Consider the following 18,576-nt stretch of genomic DNA (forward strand, 5'->3'; position numbering starts at 1 on the left):
AAAGGCTTGTTTGCAGTTTTGGAAGCATTAAGAAGGAGTGGACTGACTATCAAGAATGAGAAATGTGTGTTTGGGAAACCTGAGGTGGAATACTTAGGTCATGTCATATCTAAGGATGGCATTCGACCCAAGATTAGCCATGTTGATGCCATTTTAGCCGTCCCAGAACCTACAAGCAAAGAACAATTAATGTCATTCCTGGGACTGACAGAATTTTATTCACGATTTATTGAGAACTATGCTTCAAAAGTTGAATCGCTAAGATCCTTACTAAAGAGAGGTGTTACATTTTCATGGGGTGATCAACAGAGAATGTGTTTTGAGGGAGTGAAGAAGGAAATAGTTTCCACACCTTGTTTGAAACCTTTTTTACCAATGGCAGAATGTGTTCTATCTGTGGATGCGTCTGGGTATGGCATTGGTGCTGTGTTTTCCCAACGGTATAAGTCTGAAAAATGGGTAGTAGCGTATGCTTCACGTACCCTAACCAAAGCAGAACGGAACTACTCCGTTATAGAAAAGGAATTGTTAGCTGCTTCATGGGCAGCTGAAAGGTTTCGAATGTATATATGGGGAAGGAAGTTCAAAATCTGTACTGACCACAAACCATTAGTGAACATTTTGAGGCCTGAGGGCGGGAAGAATTTAACACCAAGATTGGCTCGGTTGGCTTCAAAGCTGCAAATGTTTAGTTTCGACATTGAATATATTCCTGGCAAGGACAATGTTGTGGCTGATGGTTTGTCTAGACTACCCAATGCAGGTATGTCGGATTTGAAGACCAACACTGATTGCGAAGTGGCGTTTACCGCTAAGGACGTATTCCTTATTGACGCAGAGAATACTGTTAGTGGTGTTTCTGAAGCATCTTGGGTGAGTGAGATGGAGAAGGATGTGGTCCTGAAAGAAGTTAAACAGTTCATAGTTAAAGGATGGCCTAGAGAGTCACAATTACGCGGTGAATCTATTGCCTTTTCCAAGATTAAGGATGAGTTGTGTATCGTTAATGATCTCATCTTAAGGGGTGACAGGATTGTGCCTCCAGTTGGGTTAAGGAAGGACATTGCTGAGAGAAGCCATTTGGGACATGGGGGCATGTCTAGTTCAAAGAGAAGGGTTAAGGAGTGGTTTTGGTGGCCAGGTGTGGACTCTATGGTGGACAAACTAGTTAGGGATTGCAAAATTTGTAATAACAGTGATAAAGTAACTAAACCTCTGAGTGTACCATTGACCATGGTGGAGCTTCCTGAGTATCCATGGCAGAAGGTAGCGATCGACTTTATGGGACCATTTTCAGCCTTGTCCTCTGCAGACTGTTATGCCATCGTATTGGTGGATTACTATTCGAAATGGCCCGAGGTAAGAATGGTGAGCGGGATGACAACGGATGTTGTCATTGAGTTTTTAGAGGATGTATTTTCGAGAGAGGGTGTACCTGAAATGTTGGTCTCCGACAATGGGCCCCAATTTGTTTCACAGAAAATGGATGAGTTCTTATTGGCAATGGGCATTAAGCATATTAGGTCATCCCTGTACCACCCAGAGGGTAATGGCCAAGTTGAGCGCTTCAACAGGGTGGTCAAGGAAGTGATTGAATTGGCATTGAGTGCAGGGTTACCCTGGAGGAAAGCCTTGCAAGAGAGGTTGACTGCCTATCGTGTAACTCCTCACTCAGCTACAGGGAAGACCCCTTTTGAAATTCTAAGAGGCAGAAAGCCATTTGCGGGATTAGTTCCCTGGTGGCTGAGAAAGAGGAATAATAAGATGCAATGTGACTCTAAGAATGTTGATGAAGAAGTCAGATCTGAAGTTGAAAAGTATCAAAACCGCAATCAGCTGTATCATGGGAACAGATGTAACTGGCCTCTAGTTAAGGTAGGTCAGATGGTTAGGGTAAAGAACCCTAGGAAGGTATTGAAGGGTGAAAGTGTCTGGTCCAAACCTTTAAAGGTAGTTAAGGTTTTTAGTGGTGCTGTTGAGTTGGAGGATGGCAAAAGGTGGAACTTTCGTCAATTGAGTTTTTGTAATGAGAGGAGGGATGTGGTTGGTATACGTTCCGATGATGGGTCTTGTAGTGGTTATTTGTTAGGTGATGATTTTGGTTTGGCTAAGGACTTGAGGCTGACCGGTAATGCAGGTTTGTGTGAACCTAGGGATGTTGTTGACGCTCGTGATGTTGGTCCTTCTAGTGCTAGGAATGTTATAGATGCTGAGGGTGTTGTACCATTTCGCTCTGATGTCGACATTACTGGTGAATGTCTCCGCCGGGGCGATAGGGTAAGGAAGATGCCAGCTAGGTTTTTGGATTTCAAGTTAGGGTGAACTTAAAGGCGGTTCCTTAGCTTTTCAAGGAGGAGGGTGTGTGGTATTCGTGTACGTATTGTATGTGTGGCGCGTGTGTGTGTGTGGCGCGAGTATGGTATGCTAGTGTAGAGCGTGCATGGAGTGTGAGTGTGGAGTGCGTGGAAGAGCATTTGTAGAATGCAGGTGGGAGGCAGTTGCTGGAGGGAGAGGCGGAGGAGGTCCGGTGTTCATGTTGCTGTATTACCTGATACTATCTAATAAAGAAGAAGACTGACAAGCAACCCTGTCTGCGTGTATCTACTTACAATAGGTTCCTCGGAGGGCGGCGGTGGGGCTGGCCAGTATCTTGAAGTGAAGGTGTTCCATCAGTTCTGTGGACTCGTCAGGGAGTGTGCTCAGGCGGAGGCTGGATTTGTTGACGATGGCGATTCCTCCTCCTGGGTGGGTGGGGCGGTCCTTCCTGGAGATCTTGTATCCTTGGGGGATGGCGATGTCCGGTCCCGAGGTGGTGTTGGTCCAGATTTCGGTGAAGAATGCTACGTCCGGGGTGGTGCTGTCAAGTAGGTCCCAGATTTCTATGGCGTGTTTGTGGAGGGATTGGACGTTGAGGAGGATGCATTGCAGGGTCTTCGGTTCGGTTGTGTTCTTGTGGGTGGGTTGTGCTGGATCCGTGTTCTTGGCAGTGCTGCAGGTGTGCCGGCAGCGGTGACAGCTGAAATGTCCATGGGTGTCTGTTGGTGATGCTAGCTTGCAGTTGTTGTTGCAGCCTGGGTTGAGTGCGTGGAGTGCTACTGGGTCATAGCGTTGGCGGGGCGGAGGTCCAGGGTTCCTGGTGCTGGTTGCGGACAAGTCGCAGACGTGCTTGCCTTTGACGCGCCTTCGGTGCACCAGCGGCGCGCCCGCAGCCCGCGGCCGCGCAGTGGCCACCATTAAGTAGGGGTTGGGGAGGGCTGGACAGCTGGGAGGCGGGAGCGGGTAGGGGAGCTGGATTGGGCCGGTCGCGCTGGGGGGGGGGGGGGGGGGGGGGGGAGGGGCCGCAGGGGCAGCAGCGGCGGGGAAAGGTAAAGGGAGGAAAGAAGGGATAAAGAAAAGGGGAAAATAAGCAGAAATAAGGCACAAAAGAGCAGAGATGTAGAAAAGAGCAGAAAGGTGAAAGATAGAAAGGGTAGAAAAACGAGTGAAGGAGCAGAGGGAGAGAAAGGGAAAATGGGCAGAAATAAGGCACAAAAGAGCAGAGATGTAGAAAGGTGCAGAAAGGTGAAAAATAGAAAGAGTAGAAATCCGAATGAAGGAGCAGAGTGAGAGAAAGGAGACAGAGGTCCACTGGACCACCAGGAATGAGGTGCAGGGAAACCTGCGGGTGGAGGAGGGCCTCGATCACCAACACTCAAGAGTGCAGGGGCAGGGGCACCTCACTTAATGGTGGAGCTGCGAGGGTGGGAGAGCAATTTCACTGACAATGAGTCAGTGGTCTTGCTCCTCTACTCCCTTGGATGTCAACCTCATTCGTGGCTGGAGCCAAAGGGCATTAGTGCTCCTCGGCAACGCAAATTCCAGCCTCAATATTGAGAGGAGAAGGTCTATCCTAACCAAAATCAACCCTAAGTTGGGGGGACTTGGCAGAGAAGGAACCCTCCGAGAATCCTAAAGGCCTCCTTTTCGGGGAGGATAAGATTAAAACAATTGGTAAATACGTCTCAACCTTTACTGCCCTTCACAGGGCCCAAAATAACCTTAAATGTGTCTTCAATTCAAACCTTTTTGGTCAGGCCGGGAGAAGGGGTCGTTCTTCCGGCCGAGGCTACCAACGACCCTTCTCAATTTTCAGGGGAACAGGTAGAGGCTTCTACCCACCAAGACAACCTTTCTACCCTCAGAGAGGAAGAGGTCCCAGAAACAGAGGTTCAAGAGGACGTGGCACTCCCAACACCACCAACCCTTCAAGTAAGTCTCCCTCTTCCTTCTTCCCCTCCCAAGTTGGGGGGCAGGCTAAAATATTTTTTATCATGTTTGGGAATCCCTAACCCAGGACCCCTGGGTTTTGGAGACTGTTCTGGGTTTCAGAATAGATTTTGTAGAGATCCCCTTGCAGTCACAGTTACCCCAACCCTTTATCCTTTCAGAAGAACAACAGAAAATCGTGGAAGAAGAAATCCTTTCTATGCTCCAAAAGGGAGCCATTGTAGAAGTTCCCTGGTCTCTAGCGAGATTCATAAGCACACTCTTTCTGGTCCAAAAGAAAGACAAGGGGTGGAGACCCGTTATAAACCTTCGAGAAGTCAACAAATTTCTGGTTTATCGTCACTTCAAAATGGAGGGTATCCACTTCCTCAGGGACCTCCTTATAAAAGAAGACTGGCTGGTCAAACTGGACTTAAAGGATGCCTACTTTACAATCTCCATGGCCAAAGATCATCAAGGTTTCTTTCAATTCTCTTGGAAGGACCGACTATTCCAATTTCAAGCTCTGCCCTTCGGCCTCTCTTCTGCCCCCTGGTGTTTCACCAAGATTATGAAAACCATTGACTCTCTCCTGAGAGAAAGGGGCATTCGTCTTATCATCTACCTAGACGATATCCTTATGTCTCAAGTCCACTCAGACCTCGTCAGAGATCTGAATACTTCAATAAATCTGATAGAAAGTCTTGGTTTCATTGTAAACAGAGAAAAGTCCATTCTCTCTCCCTGCAAGTCCCTAGAGTTCCTTGGCTTCACGGTAGACACCTCGAGCGGTCTTCTCCTCCTTCCTGCAAAAAAAATTGCCAAGATCCGAAAGGAGATCAGGTCTGTGCTAAAACAAGAATCTCTGACCCTTCGAGAACTGTCCAGACTTCTTGGCCTTCTCTCTTCCTCCATCCAGGCCATCTTTCCGGGACCTCTGAACTACCGCGCTCTTCAGAGAATAGAGAGGAAAGTCCTCAATTCAGGTCTTTGGTATGGAGACCTTGTGACCCTGGACCCGGATGCCAGGGAGGAGCTGTTTTGGTGGCTGGAGAACTTAGATGCCTGGAATGGCAAAGCCATCTTCGAATCAGCCCCGGAATTCATCCTGGAATCGGATGCCAGCCTCCAAGGCTGGGGTGCTCGTTTGCTCAACCAAAACACCTGCGGGGTTTGGACCCTAGCGGAATCCTCACATCATATAAACTTTCTGGAGCTCACTGCCGGTTTATATGCACTTATGAGCTTCAAACACTCCCTTCAGGGGAGGTCCTTTGTTCTGAAGATGGACAACATTTCTGCTGTGGCTTATATCAATCGCCTTGGCGGCACGAGATCTACAGACCTCTCCAATCTAGCCATAAAACTTTGGATTTGAATTTGAATTTTGAATTTAAAAAACATTTGTACAGCGCTCGCATACCCAACGGTTTCATGGCGCTAGTGGTGATCAGTGGATGGCAGCAGCGACGGATTTAGGGGTAGGCTTGGGTGAACAGAAAAGTTTTAAGATTTTTACGGAAAAGGGGATACGAGAGGGAGGTGCGTAGAGCGATTGGGAGGGAGTTCCAAAACGTTGGGGCCAGGACAGCGAATCTCACTCCGCCCGCCCTCTGCTTTTTAAAGCGGGGGATGGTAAGAAGGGCCAAGTGGGCCGAGCGGAGTTCTCTGCCTGGGCAGTATGGTTTGATAAGAGAGCAGATGAATTTAGGAGCAGTGCCCGCTCTGGCTTGGTAAGTAAGACAGCCGAGCTTAAACAGGGCACGCTCTCTTATCGGGAGCCAATGCAGGGTCTTGAGTAAAGGGGTGACCCGATGATATCTGGGAAGGCCATGGATCAGACGGGCCGCCTGGTTCTGCACCAGTTGCAGACGGTGGATCATATATGCAGGGGCTCCATTATAGACTATGTTGCCATAGTCTATCCGAGATAACACCATGGCCATCATGATGATTTTTAGAGCAGGGGGGGAAAAGAAGCGGGAAACCTTCCTAATCACTCTGAGGGAAAAGAAAGATGAAGAGACCACAGAGTTAACTTGTGGGAGAACCGAAAGCTGGGGATTAAGAAAGATACCCAAAGTCTTCACTTTAGGAACCGGGAGTGGAGGGACACCAAGGGAGGGGGGCCAAAAGGAGGGAGACCAGGGACTGCAGCCACCTCCGGTCAAGACCAGTTCGGTCTTGTCCGGATTGAGTTTGAGGTGGCTGCAGTTCATCCAATCTTGAATAAGGGTCATGGTGGTTTGAACATTCAGAGCGGATGAAGGTGAATGGGATAAATTGAAGATTAACTGGAGATCATACGCATAATTAAATACGGTGACCTCCAGTTGCTGTAACATAAAAATGAGGGGGAAAATATAAAGGTTAAACAAAAGAGGGGAAAGTGATGAGCCTTGGGGGACCCCGCACTCTACCTTGCGGGTGGCTGCTGCAAAATCAGCCAGATGGACACTCTGTGTTCTCTCAGCCAGAAAGGACTGTAGCCAACGAAAGGCTAGGCCCTCAACCCCCGCCGCCCTGACACGGTTAAGAAGAATGGTGTGGTTCACCGTGTCAAAAGCGGCGGATAGGTCAAGGAGAATCAGAGCTTGCGGACGGTTGATGTCGATTCCGTCACGCAGCTTGTCCATAACTGAAATGACCACCTTTTCGGTAGAGTGCAGGGGGCGGAAGCCAGCTTGACAGGGGGAGAGGCAATGATTTGTCTCAATATGAGTACTCAGCGTGGAAGTGATGTGGGTTTCGAGTACCTTAGCAAGGTAGGGGAGGAGTGAAATAGGGCGGTAATTGGAAGCAGAGAGGGGATCAGCGTCCAACTTTTTCAAGATAGGGATGACAACCGCCGATTTATGTGAGATGGGAACGTGACCATAAATAAGGGAGTCATTGAGGAGGGTCAGGGGAGAGCCTAGAACACAAAATCTCCCTGAAAGCAGAATACCTCCCCGGAAAATCCAATTTGTCTGCAGATTGGAACTCAAGATTCCTCCTAGACTTCACCGACTGGAAGCTCAATGTGAACGTATTCAACACCCTCTTCCATTTTTGGGGTCCTCTAGACGTGTACTTATTTGCCAGCAGACTGACCTTCCAATTACCGAATTACTTCAGCTGGATGCCAGACCCCGGCGCTCTTGCTCTGAACGCCTTTCTCCAACCCTGGTCTCACCTCCTCGGTTATGCCTTCCCCCCCTTTGCCATGATTCAGAGGGTCCTTCAGAAGGTCAGGACAAAGGATTGAGTAAGTTCTGCCCTAAATGTCAACGAGAAACTAGAGATAAACAGATGAAATAATGGAGACAGAATATGTTAGTGGAAGGATTATATCCTGTACTAACTTTAGAAGAGCCCATTGGAAGTAAAAGGACTGAGAAAACAAAACATTTAATGACTAGTGGTGATTCGGACGATGAGTATATGGAGAATTTATTAATGAAAAATCCACCACCTTATAATGAGGGACCAAGTACAGTGAATCCAAATGCCCCGTTCTTAAAACCACCTTTGATTCCGCAAGTGGTACATGAAACCTCAATCGAAAGGGTATTACAAGAGAGAGAAAGAGAAGCATTAAATAAACAGAGAAGTGAATTAATTCAGAAAATTTCTCAATTAAACACAAATCCCGAAGCTCTGACAATTCCAGTAACTAAGGGGATCTGAAAGAACAATAAACAAGCATTTACAACGCAATGGTCTCGGCATTATTAAAGGTATATTGGCATTGCTCATGACATTTTTCTTCATTTTTAAAAAACCCCATAAATAAATGGTTTTGTCATCTACAATGGCAATAGGTGAGCATTAGAGAGTAGTAGAGAGTATTCACAGAGCCACCCACACACAGAGAGCCACCCACCCAAACACACACAGAGAGCCACCCACCCAAACACACACACACAGGGAGCCACCCACACACACACACACACACAGAGCCACCCCCCCCCCCACACACAGAGCCACCCACCCACACACACACACACAGAGCCACCCACCCACACACAGCCACCCACACACAGAGAGCCACCCACACACACACAGAGCCACCCACCCACACACAGAGCCACCCACCCACACACAGAGCCACCCACCCACACACAGAGCCACACACCCACACACAGAGCCACACACCCACACACAGAGCCACACACCCACACACAGAGCCACACACCCACACACAGAGCCACACACCCACACACAGAGCCACACACCCACCCACACACAGAGCCACCCACCCACACACAGAGCCACCCACCCACACACAGAGCCACCCACACACACACAGAGCCACCCACCAACACACAGAGCCACCCACCAACACACAGAGCCACCCACCAACACACAGAGTCACACACACACACACACACACACTTAAACACCTCTAGCTAACACAAAGCCTTTCCACTTAACATACATTAGCACGGACAGTGCACAGCCACAAACTGTCTCATCCTGCAGTAGATCAATGATACATACCGCATCTGGAGCACCTTTCCATTCAACATGCAGGCACGCAGAATGCAACTGGGGAATTTCAAGTGCAGCAAAGCATTGTACTGTACAGTACTAACGTATCTTGCATGTTGAGTACTAAAACATACCCATTCCAGACATCATCTGGCTACTGTATGCACCACCAGTGCCCCCTGCTGTAGAATTCAGGAACACTGTCACCAATGAATAACGTGCACTGCACTAGAGACGACCCCATAGTCACAAGTGTGCACTATTCCGCACAAGCTTTCTCATGTCAGGTGAGCCCTGCCCCCCCCTTCACCACATACACACATACCCGTCGTGCAGGCACCAACAGCAGCATGTCAGTGATGTGCGTGCAGAGCGCCAGAAGCAGTAAGAAAACCCAAGTGACAGGAGTGCACTGCATAAGAGACAACCTCCGTTACCAGTTCACAGCACCAGCACATCAGTGACAGGAGAGCACTGCAATATAAGCAGCACCCAGCTTACAGGCGTGCACGGGACACTGCACTAAAAATAATCCCCCCTCCCCCAGTGTCAGTCGTGATCTTCACTAGAGGCAAGCCTCGAGCACGGGCATACACTGCACGATAAAAGATCATTGACAGTCGAGCACTATATCCGAGATAATCCACCCCGCCCCCAATGGTTGTCCTGCACAGCACCAGAGACAGCACCTCACTGTACCACAGCCAAATCAACTCTTGTCCCCAAGTGACTGAAGTACACTGCACTATAGATACCCCCACAGTCATAGGATTGCACTCTACCATACAAGCCTACCCGTGTCAGGCGAGCCCTGCATCAGCGACAACAGAAGCAAAAGGGCAGTGACAGACGTTCAGAGCCCCCTGTGGTGGTCGTGCACTTACCAGACACCGAACCTCAGTGACTGCACTGCACAGCGCCAAGAAGCCCTTTTACATTACAATTGCCCTTTTTTTTATTATTAAAGACCCTTCACCCGTATCTCCACTAATTTTGGGGTATTCTGACCCCACCCTGGAAAGGAATGTATCCCTGAAATTACTTGACAAATAAAGTGTGAGTGGCGGTATGAAAGCTGGTGTTTGTGTTCCGTGGTTGTCTTGTCTTGCAGAGGGCCTGCGCGCTTCCGCTTGACATAGCAGGGGCGAGGGCAGTGTGGCTTTGTGGCTAGGAGGACACGGGGCAGTGCAGTCCATTTGAAACTCGTTTACTGTGCGACTGAGCGCCCCCTGCAGTTGTATGGAGCATAACGGCGAGGGGAGGGTAGAATATGGTGAGACACGGGACTGATGCAGGTGTGATATTCATACCGGTTACAAGCAATCGCAATGAGCTATAAATTCGAGTGGTCTGTGGTCTAGGGGGGACCTTCCTGGAGATGGGGCACAAGGCATGAAGTACCCTGAGTCTCTGTTTAAGACGTGGGGCGCTACATCCGTCAGGGAACAATCTGGCTGAAACCAGACATTTTCAAGCACACTGTTCTGCAAACAGTTCGCAACTCTGCTCTGTTCTTTTTTTGTACTCTTTTCACGTCTGTGTGGATTTGGTGTGTTTGAGGTGGGGTGCGGTACTCTGGGGAATAAAAAGGTACATTTTGCAATCCGGCAATAGCATTGCAACGGGCAAGTGAAAACATCGCAGGAAGCGAATCAAAATTGCGAGCCACAGCGCCCGAGACTCACCCGATCACAGGAAGGAGTAGGAGAGTACTTGGAGTGCCTAAAAAACATCCGGACAGCGCCGCTGACTGGGGGAAACACTGGGAACCCCTCCCACCACCACTTCTAGACAACACAGCACGGTTGGAGTCCGGTGTAAAATGTCGTCCAGGAACACAATGCAGGGCCACAACTTCCCCACCAGAACAAGGGACAGGAGTGGCCGCAACCAAACACGAGCCAGCTCATTTTAGCAGGAAGATAATCCAGAAGACAGATCAGGTGAGGAGGACCCCCTCCGGGACAATTGAACAGAGTCTCCACTACCTATGTTTTTGGAGTGCTGATTGTGTGTTGTATTCTTGGCATAGTTAATATTACATAGTGGGGCAGGTGTTGGTGCAGGGTAAGTAGAGGGGGACATAAACCTTTAGTTGAGGTTAAGGGAGAATGATATATTGGCTGGTGTGATAGATATCCTTGAATCTCACAAGGTGTACTCCGGGTCCGACCAGGGAACACTCCAGGTGTGGAATTAATTTACCATTGTAAATAGGATACCGGAGTAATCCCATCTAGTTATAGGAGCATGGTAGTTAAGATTTAGACATCTCAAAATTGTGTAGATCTGTTGTATCATCTCGGATTTGAACCATTTTTGATTTTTCACCTTGACAGATTAACCAGAAGAAGAATTCAACCACTGTGCCCAAGAAACCCCTAGAGAAAGGCAGCAAAGCTGGGTCCATGAAGAAGGAGAAAGCAGTGAAGAAAGAGGATGGTACGGCGTTTCTGCTCTCTGACACTTCTTACTACCTGAACCCTTTCTTCTTAGGCATCTGGCTCTGCTTGTTTTCCAGCAAATAGTCATTATAAGGATGCCTATATAGCAGTCAGGCCATGCATTATCAATGAGAAGTAAATTTGTACTGAAGTCTTGCAGGAGACCTGGAGGTAGTAGACATAGGATTGCTCTCAAAATGTTCTGCTCTTATTCTGGGATAGTCTACGATTGGGCTTTTTTTGTGGGCAGTGGGTGGAGGGCACCTGAGCCAGTCTCCATGGAAAGACACATGACACTATGTCCTGGAGCTAGCAAAGATGTCTGTTTGATTTTTAAATACCGCAATATCACATACATCTCTAAAAGTAGCCCCGTTATTAGTCCTTCAGATCAGATGTATCTTGCCCTTGAGTGCTGTTTGAGAAGTTGTATCGTTCGTAGACAAGGTTCTGCTGCTGAGGTTTGTAGTCTTTGGGTGGTATGATGGACTGTATCAAGAACAGAGATTGGTTTGAAACCAGCTTTAATTGGAAAGGATAAATATTTCTTCTTTTTTTTCTATTTGTTTTATCAGCAGGCCAGCTGATGCAGCTGGAGGAGAAAGGAAAAGGCTCCGTGCCATGGTCCGTCTATGATGTCTACATCCAGGCTGCTGGTGGCCCCTTTGCTTTCCTGGTCATTATGGCGCTCTTTATACTCAATGTGGGGAGTACGGCCTTCAGCAACTGGTGGCGGAGTTACTGGATCAACGAGGGCAGTGGGGTATGTCTTCTCTTCTGTGGTTTCAATATTAATAGAATAAACCCTGCTTGCAGGTGGGGTGCTAGAAAGTGCTGCAGCCATGAGCCCTTTAGAGAGGGAGACATTATTGGCAGGCCGTAAGTAGTAGCACCATTTACGGCGTCTTAGTGACAGACTACGAGAAGCATGCTTGCATATAAGAGCATATAGCTAAATACTTTGATAATGGATGCTCCTGCCTGGGTGCTGGCCTGAAAAACTGGTGTATTTGTGGTTTGAGTGATAACATTCTGGTGATCAGATGTTTGCCTCTCTTGAACTAAACAGTTCAGATTGATGCTCTATTATCGTGTTAGCGGTGGATTGTCATGTGTGCATTGAACGTGTCAACTGCACCTCAGGTGGCATTAAAGTCGTTTTTTTCTTATATTGAAGGTGCCCAAGAATTGCAAATTAGAACCTGATGAGGGGAAACCGTCTATAGTACATGGAATTAAGTGCCTCCTGTCTACCTTTATGGGATATTGCAAATCAGAAAGGGGTCCTGTGATCATATAGAGCCATATGGTCACAGACCAAGTGCCTTGTTAAATACAATAGGTGTCTTGCCATAATTTATAATGTATGACTGGTGGTTCTTCCTTCCTTGCATTTTATGGCACTCTACTTTCCTGTCTGCAATGTTTTCTCTAGTGTGTTGGTGTGCTCTCCTCTCTCTCCCTTCTTTAATACGTTATGTCCCTCTTTGTTATAAATGCTTTATCTTGCGATTTCCTAATTATTTTTATAATCCACCACTCTCAGTTCCTCACCCACTCTGTTCCCACTTTCCCAAATCAGTTTTTTCAAATAGTTGACAAGTGGCATTGTGTCCTAGTCCTAGCTTTTTGGCCAATGTCACTTTATGTATTCTTATTTTTGCGTCAATAAAAAAAAACTTTCTGTCCCAAAATGCAGCTGCAGTTAGCATAAAAAAGCCAGGCCAAAAAAGTAATCCATGGCATCAGGCCACTTGGCAGCCATGATCCTTGTTTCATAGTTAAATACACCACTCTATCTCACTCATCTTCCTTCCTGGATACCATATCTCCCTATCACACCTCTTGCCCCCAACTTTATACCTAGCTCTAGTTTATCTCTGCATTAGGCCAGCAAAGACACATTTCAGGAATTGCTTCATTTTTCCTTTGGTATTTGTGAGGGAAGATGCTTTTCAGGCAGCAGAATATATTCTTCTTGTTCTTGAAAAAGACGTCTGTGTTTTCTTTTCCACCCTCTATTGTTTTAGTTTTTCGTCACACCTTCTGAGTTGAGAATGCTGTTCATCCTCTCCCAGCGTGGAGGACAAGAGCATTCTAATGCCAGGAGTAGCTTGTAACAAATGATTGCAGGACAGTGGTGACATTTCTTTTGTGTATTCGTGGTGCATTTTGACATCACAATGCCCTTGTTAATAAGAACATTAAGACACTTCATAAGGAGATATTGATTTGCTGTGTACATATATTTGCTTATTTTTTTATGTAGTTTTGTAATTTTCTAAGAGCTCAAAAATTTCAATAGTACTACCAGCTATTTAATGGTACTCCGTTCATCTTTGGCTGCCTTGAAAACCGTGCCAAAATATAAATTCCAGACATGCAGGTTGCTTGACGTGTCAACAAGTGTTTAACTAGGCGAGTCATCTTGCCACCTGAATAACCAAAGTGTAGTGTTAATACTACCAGAACAAGCCTAGGAAACGCCTGGAATTGGGTGTATTTGTGAAGTTTGTTGATGCCTAAAGTATTATTGTAGAGGTTATTCAAAACAATAAAGGCTTTATCAGGGGCAATAGAGGAAACCATTGTCGTGGACAATCTAATGAGAGCTCTCCTTTTGCTAGCTAATCGAACAAGTAACGAAAGTAGAGGTAAGGACTTTGGTGCTGCAAGTCCTGTCTCAGGAAACCAGTGTGTTGTCTCTTGACCTGGAGATAATGAAAGAAGCTGTGAAAGATGCAACATTAAGTTGACCACCATTCTGGAAAGTGCAGAGGGCCCCAGTATGGAGTTGTACATGGAAAAATGGATTAAGAAAACATTGAAGGCTAGTGAGCTGTGTTTCTTTCATGATCACATGGGGTAGTAGCACATAGCATCCCCATCCCTACATTTTACCTAGGGATGGCCAGCAATATAGTTCTGTTATAGGGCTGCGAGGAAGAGGGAATCGCCACATCGCATTCTGTGTCCAAAACCGTGTTGTTCCTGGACAGTGCTCAACCCCTCGGGCCTTCGTCCTGCTGGCAATGGTGGATAGTCATTTCCTAAAGTTTAATTGTCTTGGACCGTTTTCATCTATTAGTTTAGCACACAGCTGGTTGTCGACCGTGTCGGAGAAAAAATAGACTCTAAAAGAACGAATCCGTGTTGCCAGCAATGCCCTGTAAATATGTTAAAAAGGTTAGGACCCATTGGTGAGCCCCGAGTTGAAAAGAGTCTCCACTGGGTGAGAGCCTGATATGGGAGAAACTGGTGGCAGCTCCAGGGTGCGACCGTGCGGGGGACAGCCACTTACCGGCTCCGTATGCTGCCGATCTGCTCCAGGCGCCTCTGGTCCCCGCACCGCGTTCAGTGCGGCTGGCTGGCTCCTGAGCTGCGGACTCCTCTTTCTCCTTCCGGGTCCCAGGCTGCGCAGCCTCACCTCGGGGAAGCTCCCCCTGGCTTGAGGTGCCGGCTGCCTGGGCGACCAGTCCCTGCGCGGCCCTTCAGACGAGCCTCCAGGCTCCGGTGCCTTAAAACCAATCACAGCACGCCCCGGGTGCGCGCTGGCCAATGGCGGCGCATCAGTGGTGATCGATCTCAAGCGAAGAACCGAATGACTTCCAACGCTGCTTTTAAATATTGTGCGACGCGACTACACTAAAGAGGAAAGCTTGATACCAACCATGCTTCCTCAACCGAGGCTTGATAAGCACGGAAGCAAAACGAAAATTGAGGCGCAAAGGCTGTTTCAAAGAGAGGCGTGACCAGCACAAAATGTGTATCAAACTGAGGCTAGAAACGCTGGCACTCAGCTTCCGGTCGGGGGAAAGCGATTCATTCTCTCATCTGTGACTTTGGTCTTTATAAATGCAATTTATGGTATAGAGATTTGGCTTTAATTAAGTTCCGTCTGAGACGTGCACTTGTTTACTCTAAGTGCCGCGCTTTTTTAGAAGAAGGTCCAGACGCAATAGCCTTGTCTCAGACTGCTGCTACACAGTGCCAGTTTGGCCCGTAGTTTGGTTCCAAGAGAGTGGCTGTTTGACTGAGCCATGTCTGCTGAGGTGGCGAATTCAGGAGCTCGTGGACAGCTTGCAAGGATCATGAGACTGATGGCCGAGTGTGGGCCGGAGGTGGGACTTCATGATATTTCACGGTAGGGGTGCGAAGTGGCTGGTACGAACGGAGGGGTTGCACTGGGAAAGCGCCCCCAGTGCCACCTGAGAAGTGTAAGGGAAAACACGCAGTCTTCTGATGTTGCGTAACGATGATGTGTAGTTGCTAGGGCTGCGTCTTCCTCCCATCTTGAGGCGCAAAAGGGTTGCAGTGCCTGTAAAAAAAAAAAAAATGCTCTCCGGCCCCCAGTTTATAAGGGATGGGGGAGAGACATCCAACGGTTTGACCGGAAGGTACAAACCAGTATATAACACGCACCGATTACTTCTGGCAAACATAACTACGGAGACAAAAGACCTGGTCAGTGAAAGACTACTGAATTGATAAAGTCCCCCGCCAGTGATTTCCTATCTTTCATTGATTTGGTAATGTTTTATTTCTTACGCGCTGTCAACACGTATGGTAAACTTTACTTGACTCTTAAAGTTATACTTTAGGCAGCACCTGCATGAAGCTGTAAAGTAATAACGCGTATCATAAGTATTACTTTCGTCAATATTTATTCCTCAACAGCACCATCCATAAGTCCTCTGTTGTGAATTCGAAATGAAGAAACTCCAGAAGAAAGGAATGAATTTATGAACTTTATTTGTAAGGTAAAAGAGCTTGTGCGAGGAGTGGTGACTACACAGAGTCAGGGTGAAATCCCACGGTAACGTCTCTGACGTCATTCTTATACCTGCTTAACATTCTAGATGTGCGCGTGCCTAGCAACCAATAGGACATTAGTGAAACTTTAAACAACTAGAACCACAACATCTACCTTTTTTATGGAAGAGCATTTTACATACATTCATATTATTTAAATGCACAGGATGGCTAGGATATATGATGAATTATGTAAGATCCTTCCAACCTTTAAAGCACAGCCGGGAAACATAGTGAAAACGGAGTAAATACATGTGATGACATTACGAAACCCACAACAAACTCTATTCCTATGGCTTAATAAACGTTGTCATTCCTACAAGTGAATAATAAAACGTTGTCATCCACAATAGCTGCATGGCAGATGCAGAGCGACCCAACATTTCTCTCCTTTTTTTATTTTTATTTTTTATTTTCCTAGAGGAACCCTCTATCAAAACCACCATCCCTCACATAAAAAATGAGGATTATTATTTCATGAACAATGTCTTTTAAACGGTAAATAGTAAATAGTTAAATAAGATGCGAACGCCAGTAGAATTCCGTCCATGAGAAAACTTTTACTTCTTCCAATGAGTCCGAGGATTTTGGAGAAAATAATGGAGAGTTCTCTAGAATTTCGGGGTACCCTCGGTGGGAAACATGAGCATAGGAAGTCCATAACTACAGCAGAGTCACTGTGCTGACAAACTTGCATAAAAATGAAAAGTGGTGCAGGCCCGTCTAAGGCACCTTTGAAAAGAGCTGAGTTGGGAAGGAAACAAATAGTATTTCTGTGCCTTGCGTACCATGCTTGTCACAAGTGGTACGCATAACAATTTTCAACACGTGTATTAATAAATGTGACTTCATAACAAATAGTACAAAGGAAATAATAAATGAGTGTAACTATATTGGGAGATAAGATACAAGCAATTCTTTCCTTCTTTTAACATTCCCATCATAGGCCACATGCAGAATGTTCTAACAACAGGAAGCAGATTACGATTCGGAGACATTATTTACATGGTTTACTTCCAATATTACCGTGTTTACATGCATAGAATCGTAAAAAAAATATATATATATACCATACATACGGTATCGCTTTATATTTGGTTTACTGAATGCTGTACTATTTCTCTGCACTGTATGCCCTATAGAAAAGGCCTTAAAACTTGGCTGTTTACTCAGTAGCCTGTTTATTGTGAGTTTTTGTCTGGCATCTTTGTTTTCTTTCTTTTTATCTGGTGTTATGTTATTATGTTGCAGCGTTTCCTTTCTCCAATAAAGCGCCGGGACACTCTTTTTGAGTAGCCGAGCGCTATATAAATAAATAAATAACATAACATAACATAACAATGAAGTGCACTATGTGGGTATTATTTCCTATTTTCTGTAAGAAAATTCATCTAATAATAATAATAATAATTCTTCTAAAAGCACTTCAAACTATATATATACTTACTTACACAGAGATAATTCACTACCGGCTCCTGATGGGAAAGAAACAAATGGAATGACACCAAAACTAACACATGGGATCGTGAGATCCATGAATAGGATTACTTAACTGTGACCTTATCTCTCCACCTTACTAAGTTTCTATCCCTTTCTGCCGCATAAACTTAGGTATTGATACTTCTACTTTTTATGCTAAGAATACGTTCGAAATAATCTAAGATTTCCTGAATGCTGTCGGATCAATAGGAAAGGCAAGAATCCACATTAGACCAATGCTAAAGAACAATACTGGAACAGAAGAGGAGGATGAGCAGGAGCATTGAAAATACTTTCACTGGACATGACTTGTATTTCTTCCTCTGTCTCCCTTTTAATTAAGAAATCAATAGTGATGCTGGATTATGTCTATTAATTCGAATTATATTGAATGCGAACACACTAAATACATATACTGTACCTGTTATTTGAATGAATCACTACACTTGAAATGTTCTCAATTTGAACATATGAATAAGAAAACACTTTGAATGAGAGGTTACGGAGACACAGAAGCGTATAATCTACTCACTAAATAAGCAGTTCTGTCCTTTTACTTCTCCTTTAATGCCAATTATATCCGTTTACCTTCCGTTATGATAAGCGATGGAAATGCGACACTTTGTTCACTTTGTTTTGGTATTTACTTAGCTGAGAAAATATACGCGATGATATGTGCTGCTGACAGAAAATAATTTGCTAAACAAAATGGCTTCACGTACTTACATCACCAGCGCGATGACGTACTTACGCAGCGTGGATTGCCGATGAAGCTGAATCCAGAGCTGTCAACCTGACGAATGCCGTCAGCTGAGAATTGACAGTTGACAGCTTTTACCGTTAACGAACTTAACGGTACTTGATTTCTCCAAAGCAATGTTTTTTTCTTTTCAGCCTACTGTAATCCTCACAGCGCTGAAAAACATACGTGAAAATATCACGGAAGAGACAACGTTTTCACTTCACAACGTGACTATTCTCACTTGCCTGAAAAATAACTTCATGAGACTTCACTGACGGAACGTCCCTCCTCGATGTATTCTCTGAAACTGGACTCCTGGTAACATCCGTTACTGTTCCACTCAATGAAATGGTACACTCACCTCATGCAATGAAAATAACG

The 18,576-nt window shown here is 46.0% G+C and overlaps 2 protein-coding genes and 1 long non-coding RNA gene across 5 annotated transcripts in view; 2 read left to right on the forward strand and 1 right to left on the reverse strand.

Moving 5' to 3' along the window:
- Positions 1–14,610, reverse strand: part of LOC144769990 (uncharacterized) — a 35,829-nt gene extending 21,219 nt beyond the window's left edge. Inside the window, exon 1 of the mRNA XM_078654186.1 lies at positions 14,464–14,610. The gene's annotated coding sequence lies outside the window, so the exon portion shown is untranslated. The remainder of the gene's footprint in view (positions 1–14,463) is intronic.
- NDUFAF8 (NADH:ubiquinone oxidoreductase complex assembly factor 8) overlaps positions 10,288–18,576 on the forward strand; it is a 71,807-nt gene continuing 63,518 nt past the window's right edge. The window contains exons 1-2 of one of the 3 annotated variants that reach the window (XM_078654188.1): positions 10,288–11,160; positions 11,741–11,925. In XM_078654188.1, the coding sequence (XP_078510314.1) occupies positions 11,127–11,160; positions 11,741–11,925 (219 nt within the window). In that variant the 5' untranslated portion in view covers positions 10,288–11,126. Of the gene's footprint in view, positions 11,161–11,737; positions 11,926–14,950; positions 15,307–18,576 lie in introns of those variants that run through there. The other 2 variants (XM_078654187.1, XR_013598768.1) reach the window with 2 other exon arrangements.
- LOC144769993 (uncharacterized) overlaps positions 15,226–18,576 on the forward strand; it is a 50,942-nt gene continuing 47,591 nt past the window's right edge. The window contains exon 1 of the long non-coding RNA XR_013598769.1: positions 15,226–15,283. This is a non-coding gene — a long non-coding RNA (uncharacterized LOC144769993). The remainder of the gene's footprint in view (positions 15,284–18,576) is intronic.

The sequence above is a fragment of the Lissotriton helveticus genome, chromosome 7 (genome assembly GCF_964261635.1).
Source record: "Lissotriton helveticus chromosome 7, aLisHel1.1, whole genome shotgun sequence".
NCBI lineage: Eukaryota > Metazoa > Chordata > Amphibia > Caudata > Salamandridae > Lissotriton > Lissotriton helveticus.